Source organism: Ips typographus, linkage group LG1 (genome assembly GCF_016097725.1).
Source record: "Ips typographus isolate SLU linkage group LG1, UJ_Ityp_2.0, whole genome shotgun sequence".
In the NCBI taxonomy this organism is placed as follows: Eukaryota; Metazoa; Arthropoda; class Insecta; order Coleoptera; family Curculionidae; genus Ips; species Ips typographus.
This window is the reverse complement of record NC_138422.1, coordinates 20741111-20748994: the sequence shown is the minus strand read 5'-3', so window position 1 is coordinate 20748994 and position 7884 is coordinate 20741111. Positions and strand designations below refer to the sequence as shown.

Sequence of the window (7884 nt, the reverse complement as noted above, 5' to 3'; positions counted from 1 at the left end):
CCCAGAAGTGTAATCCATAATTTCAAAAAAGTTTAGTTTTACAATCAGTGTTGCATAACAAAACTGTTAATCCAAGCCGAGATGCACGTGAACGTAATTGATCAGCTTTTTAGCGTTAATTTTCTATTTAGGTTTATTTCCTCGGTGTAACCACAACATACCGCCGTAACAGAAACGCTAACCGTGCTTATTTTCTCAGCGTGTGGTCAGAACGGTGACGTCACTAGTAACTACAGCGGGAAACCAACCTCCAAGTGTAGTTAGCAATCGTGGTTACGTCTGGAATTGTCAAAATGCCGTAAATGACTATAAAAATCAGCTTTTAGGTATCATTTTATCTAGTGTTTGTGAAATTCGGGTATTCGGGGTCAATCTGCGGCACATTGTATTCTTTCGTCTCAAAACCGGCAAAGATCGATTCCGCTGTTGTTCTAGTCTGCATAATTGTTACTTTTGAGCCATTCGACGTCTGTTGGGACTACATTGGACGCTGAATTTGGCTCGGTCGTGGTCAGTCTGTGCCAAATTGTATTCTTTCGTCTCAAAACCGGCAAAGATCGATTCCGCTGTTGTTCTAGTCTGCATAATTGTTACTTTTGAGCCATTATGCGTCTGTTGGGCTACATTGGACGCTGAATTTGGCTCGTTCGTGGTCAATCTGTGCCAAATTGGATTCTTTCGTCTCAAAACCGGCAAAGATCGATTCCGCTGTTGTTCTAGTCTGCATAATTGTTACTTTTGAGCCATTCTACGTCTGTTGGGACTACATTGAACGCTGAATTTGGCTCGTTCGTGGTCAATCAGTGCCAAATTGTATTCTTTCTTTCGAATACAATTTGGCACAGATTGGCCAAGAAACGCATCGGGGAATGAAACAGATTGGCCACTGAAACGCGCAGGGACACAAGAAAGTCCAAGCACTGCGCAGGTGGAGGTGTTACAGTTTAAGCAATTTTCAAAAAACCTACAGGCTGGCAATTTCGTTCATTACAGCGCCCAATAAACATTGGTCTTTACTACTTATTTTCTTAGTTACCTTTTTAATGCACAATTCCGCAAGCACAACAGAACTCGATAGATGTATTTCAAAAACAATAAACAAAACATGAGGCTTTTCCGCTTTACTTTCAGACAGAGGTATATTCTCAAATGTATGCCAGATATGTGCCCAGTATATGAAAGTATATTCCTAATCCGTGCCTGGCCTATTACTTTGTCCCTTTAGTTCATGTGCCAAGTTTCTCAGGAATCTAAAAATAACATTAATGTAGGCGGAAATTTCAAAATTGCATTTTTTTTTGTAATTTCAGTAATTTTTGTAGTTTCTGTTTGGTTTACGCGTTGTAATCTTCTTGTGCTTGAATTAGCTCAACGGCTGAATGAAAATGTAAGGTTTTAAAATAAGACATATTTATATTTTGCTTTTCTTATATCCATTTATAGTTTATACTATATTTTCACTATTCTCATTTAATCATTCAGTTTAAAATAGTGTTATATCTTACAACAATTTTACGAAACTGCTTTCAATTTATAACAAACTATATACTATAGAGACCAGTTTTCACTTCTCAGACATACCCCTGGCATATACTTATTGGAATATTTGAAAATTTAAATTTGTACAGCAACCATGCCAGGCATATTCTCAAATTCATATGCCTGGCATGTATTTTTCACATGAATATACTTTATTTGTTATGTGGGTTTTTCTAAGCAGTTACATTTAATATTAAATTAGTTATTCCATTTTATATTTAATATGGCTACATTTCATCGTTTCATCGACTTTTTAAAGGATCTCTGAAATTATTGTCATACGTTTGGCGAATTTCAAATGGAGTTGATTGGTACTGCTTTTAAGAAGTCATTTTGTCATAAACGTTTAATTAAAAAAATTTAGAGGTTACCTACGGCACATGCGCATTTCATTCTGTCTGTTTATTTTAAGTTTCTTTCTACCTGTTTGTACAATATCTATGGTACAATATGTATATCGTTATTTTAGAAGATGTTTCCATAAGAATTTAATTGTTAAAATACCACATTTAAAAAATTTGAAAATGTAAAAGTGATTGCTACGCTATTTTTTTGAAAAATAGTACTTGTTATGTTTTGGATCTACGATCTAAAAGTGCTCGGAATGACACTTCCGAAAAATTTTGAATGAAGTGAAAACATTAAATAATTGTAACTTCTCAGGAAATCTTTCACATCAAGTGTCTTGATTGACGGACTAACTTTATTCATCGGTCTTATCAGTTATATAAAACTATTAAATTCTTACTGGAACAGCTTTTAGAAACGTTTGACACTATTATAATTACTTAATAATTTATTCGTAACTGAGATTACACCCGACCATTCCACTTTGTGATTCCTATGTAAGATTATGTTGTAAGTTGAATTTGTTTAATTTATTTGTGTTGTTTAGACTTATAATTTTGTAATAATAAACGAACTATAATTAAAATTGTTCAAAGTTACATTTGTCTGTGAGTTGAAATAAATACATATTTTGAATTTTGAGTTAAGTATTTGAACTAAATCTTGACAAATAATGTCAGTTGGCGATATTAGTCAATATTGGTAAAACTTATACAGGGTGGCGAAAACGCACGGCAAGGCCAGTGAGAGAAAGAACTTTTTGGCAAATTCCTTATACGCACTTGTTCCACTGTGTAACATTTGCGTAACATGTTTTAGATTACATACGAGTATAATTAAATCAATTTTTGCCTTTTTTGTTACACATTATTGTTGCAGTTTTAACGCTGTATATTTTCTAAAAGAGTGGATTTTCCAAAAATAAACCGCACTGTATAAGGAATGACAAGGTGCATCTCATGAGAAAAAAAAAAAGAAATGACGAATATACTTAAGGAATTCATGGTTTACTGTGTTTTTTGCGCCAAATTGTGTCCCTCTGACAAACTTTTCGAAAAGTATGTAACAACATACCTACTCTGTACTATTCATACCAACTAAAATTTATTGCTATGGTTTTTTAGCAAGCTAAACATTAAATATATCTTCTAATTCAAGCAAAGAATACAAATTATACACAAGACAACTTTTTTCAGGTTTTATCACAAATAGCTTATTATCATAGACTTTACTACTATAGCTAGCTATACAGGTTGTTTCCGAAGTAACGGTAAATATTTTGGTAATGCGTTCAGGAGGTCAAAATAAGACAAAATGCATATACAGAAAGGGAAGGTGAGAGAAAGCCCTTTCCGCAATAATCTTTATTCCGCATTAATCTTTATTACTTAATTATTAAAGATGATAAGCTTGACAGGTTTCAGGTACATAAGTACCCATCTCCAGGAGCTGGAATGTTAAACAGTCTACTAAACGAAAAACCGAAAATTCAAATATAACATACCTCTTTGATGTTAATTTTAACAATTTAACATAACATATTTAACAATATATTTTTTAATAATTGGTGAAAACAATTTAATACAATTTAAAGCGTTGATGTTTAATGAAAATAACTCGTTTAACAGTAAAATTTGTCACTGAAAAGTAAAAAAACATACATTAAATGTGTTGTTAATTTTATCTGGTAAAAATGATACCTAGTAAGAAATTTACCATCAACAAAAATTTAAACAATCTAATTAAAAAAAGCTTTCAACAAATGTTTAAAATGACCATTTTTGTGACTACAAAGATTAATACGTTTTAAAACATTAAATTGAATTCTCTGTAGCATTTCTTCATTATTTTGTAAAACGTCAATTCCAGTTTGAATACGTTTTCTTAATTCATCATCATCTTCTGGACATTAAATCCAGATATCTTAAAAACGACTGCTTAAATCAACTCTTACCACGTATACCTTTTTTAGATAAAAGACGTTGGAGAATAAGAATCTTTATTGAAAAATGAAATATAGAGGGTTACTCCAAAAAGTTATTTGGTTTTAAATGTGTACAAGGTGTCGTAGGTGGCGCTTTCTACATTTTGCAAGGGAAATGAGAGCAGATCTGATTTTTTCACACCACAAAACTCCTCTTAGCCGAATTTTCTGACAATACACAAATTACCATAAAAATATTTTTTGGGAAAAACTAATACGAAATTGAACTTTTGATACCCTGTATCTCCTTTTGGGTTTCCGGGACACCCTGTACAGTTTAATCCGATTTTTAACCCCTTTTGAAATTAAGAATTTTTTAAGTTTTTTCTCCTCCTAAAGGAATAATGGTTAATTTCTTATAACTAGAGTCCGGATTAAAAGGCACTAAAAGCCGTGAAAAAAACCGCTTAAAAAGCAAAATTATTTTCTTCAAAAAAGCATAAAAACCTGTAAAAAGCACAAAACTCTTTCAGTGATTAACTTCTACAATTTTTTTGAAGATTTTAAATTGCTTTAGAAGCATACGGAAGATTTTAGACTGATTTGAAAACTTTCAAAAGCCTTTTGAACTACTTGAGAGCATTTGGAAGGTTTTTGGACTGTTTAAACAGCATACTGAAGGTTCTGGAATACTTTAGAGGCATTTGGAATCTCTTACACGGTTCACAAAATTGTTTGGAAGCTTCTAAACTGCTTTAATATCTTCTGGGAGCTTCTAGACTAGTTGAAAAGCGTTTGGAATCTTATAGACTGTTCTAAATGATTTTGAAATCTTGTTAGACTACTTTAGGAGCATTGAAAGTTCTGGACTGCTTTTAAGACATGTGAATTTGAACTTTTGGACGCTTTTAAACTGCTTTAGAAGCATACGGAAGCTTTTAGACTGTCTTGAAATTTTTTAAGAGCTTCTAGACTAGTTAAAGAGTATTTGGAAGCCTTTAGAGTGTCCTAAAAGCTTTTCGAAGCTTCTAAACTGTTTTTGAAGGCTTTAGACATATTTTCGACTTTTAAAACCTTTTTAGACTACTTTGGGAGCATTTGGAAGGTGTTTGGGCAGTTTAAAGAGCCTTGAAGGTTCTGGACTGCCTTTAAGACATTTGAACCTTGTAGACGGTTTTAGAAACTTTTGGAAGCTGTTAAACTGCTTTAGAAGCATACGGAAACTTTTGAGAGTTTCTAGATAAATTGAAAAGCATTTGGAATCTTTAAGACTGTTCTAAATGATTTTGAAAGCTTGTAGGCTGCTTTGTAAGCTTTGCAAGACGTTTTAGAGGTTTTATAGCGTTTTGAAATGTTTTTATTTTTTTAGACTACTTCAGGAGTATTTGGAAAATTTTTGGTCAGTTTAAATTTGAAAATTGATATACATTTTGCAACATGTTTTTGTCGTTCAGAAGCATTCAATATCTCAATATAGCAATTTTTTGTCAAAGCAGTTATTAGTTTAGTTTATTTTTAAAAACTTGAAAAGCTTGTTTTGTAAAAAACTAGTTAAACCATACAAAAATAGCAGTAAATAAGCACAAAACGAAGAAAAAAGCAAGAAAAGCATCAACAAAATCTGTCATATGACGCGTTTTTGCATAAATCGTTCACATTAGATGTCATATAAGGTTGGTTAATTGCTTTTATTATTTACAAAAAGCAAAATTTCTAGAATTCCGGACTCTACTTATAACAGTTTAGAGAACAAATAACTAAGCAATTGTCAGTGGCTGAATGGAAATGGAATAGAAATAGACAGTTATCTTTCCACACTCAGTGCGGTAATAGTTATTTACAATACTAGTGTGGTATGAGCATTTTTCGCCATACCACACGAGTATTTTACAATATTTTATCTGCGATTAGGACAGAAATTATCAATTTTTAACTCTAACTTTGAGTTACGTAATATATGAGGGATTTTACAGTCACTAGTGCGATAATGATTGTTTTATTGTACTCTTAGGCTGCTTTACCTCACTTGCACATTGGTAGAGAAAGAACTTATTGGAGTGTTTTTTTCTGATAAATTTGTAATTATCTAGAAAAATATGACAGGTACGAAAAAAATTAAAAAGGCAAACAAGTTTCTGAATTGAAGAATAAATTTGAATCTTTAATTAATAAAAAAAAATATTGGCGCACCAGAAAAAAGTTTGTGGAAAGAGAAAAGAGGGCCCAAACTCCAAAAAATAACCCTATAGAGTTTGGCAAAAAGTTGGCTTATCAATAGGACATGACAATGTATACATAATTTGAGCTAAATATCTCAAAAACTGTAAGAACTATATATAAGTAAAAAACTAAAAAAAGTTAAAATTTCTTGTCCTCTGTATTTTTTTAACGAAGCATTTTTGGAATATAGTTTATATATTATAAGTATTTTTAGTCGTAGAATACACGCGATTTAAGTTTACCTACTAAAACCTGAAACACCTTGTATGACATCACGTTGCGTTCGTGCCATTCATTCAGCCTATAATCCGAACGCACCACTACGACTTGACGTACTGTAAACATGATTACGTCAGATGTGTCACTACTGTCAACTGGTAGTTAAAACTATCACATGATCTATCACTCATACGTATCAAGTTATTTAACTACTATCACGTGATCAACCTGATCCAGACCAGTAAATAATTTCTAATAGTTCTGATATTGACATTTGTTAACCGTTTATAAAAAGTTGTCAGTGCATAGGTGAACGTTAGATTTATTTTAGATTTAAATTTTAAACAACTTCCCAATCGTTTTCCTAAAATAATTAATCAAATTTAGTTGCAAGTTTATTACCAGTTTATAACGTGAGTGTTCAGTGTGGTTGAGGCTCACTATCAGAAGTCATGTATTCTGCAAGCAAATTTAACACCCCCAGTACTAAAAAATTACGACGAGAAAAAACCACTTTATCAAATCACTCAGATTCTGATAAAGAAAGTGTTCATGTTTATTGCCGAATTAGACCTATATCAGATAATTCTGAAACTACAACTTGCATTAAAGTGGTTGCCCCAGATACCTTATCACTTACCACCCCAGACTCTCGAAATGTAAAACGAGAGATCCATTTCAAATTCAAACATATTTTTACATCATACTCTTCCCAATCTGAATTGTTTAATCATGTTGCATATCCCCTTTTGGAGGACTTGTTGCAAGGGAAGAATGGCCTGATGTTAACTTACGGAGTTACTGGATCCGGTAAAACTCATACATTGAATGGTGACCAAACTGATCCAGGCATTATGCCAAGATGCATTGCTGCTATATTCAATTCAATTGGGGATTTCCAAGCACCAAAATGTGTCATAAAGTCTGATAAAATGAACGGTTTTGAGATTCAGGCTGAAGATGATGCATTTCATGACAGATTGCAGTTTGTTAGGAATGGCAGTGCTTCTAGGGCAAACAGGTGAGCCACATAGTAGAGTTAAGTTGTAATATGAGGCAAAAAATAGTTATTATGCTTGTGAATTAAGGAAAAAACTATGTATGGTAATATTTTCTATGTATGTTATTTTGCTCAATTGATTTGGATTAAAGTAAGATTGGATTTAGTCAAAATGCTTGACAAGTAGCAGTTTATTTTGTACTATTTTACTTACACATACAAGGTTATTAAGGTGGGCCCATACTACTTGTACTTGTGGTCATTACTCAATATGATTTAAAAGCTTGTTAACCATCAAGTTTTACTTGAGAGTTTGTGTCTAGTTTTTGTATTTTGTCTTGATAATACCCATATTACTTTTATGGTATCTGTAAGCAGGATAGTCAAACCAGTACAAAAATCTATTTTTTTAAATAAACAGACATGCAGGATATATTCATTTTTATAGTAGTTATTTAAAAAAAAAAGATTTTTGTACTACTGGTTTATGATATGCACATCCAAACAGACATGCAGGATAAAAATGGTGAGGTTACAATGCACACATATTAATTTTATGGTGGTACTTGCTAAATTTGTGTGTAGTTTAAATTAAAGTGGCTCTTGGCTTTTTAGACTAAATAGTTTAGTTTTA

General features: G+C 32.2%; 1 protein-coding gene across 3 annotated transcripts in view; it reads left to right on the top strand.

Moving 5' to 3' along the window:
- The first annotated feature begins 6565 nt into the window (after positions 1-6565).
- LOC145724221 (kinesin-like protein KIF23) overlaps positions 6566-7884 on the top strand; it is a 55838-nt gene continuing 54519 nt past the window's right edge. For all 3 annotated transcript variants that reach the window (XR_014176956.1, XR_014176955.1, XM_081972378.1), the window contains exon 1: positions 6566-7271. Coding sequence is in view for 1 of the 3 variants with exons in the window: in XM_081972378.1 (XP_081828504.1) it covers positions 6703-7271 (569 nt within the window). In the remaining 2 variants the exon portion in view is untranslated. The remainder of the gene's footprint in view (positions 7272-7884) is intronic.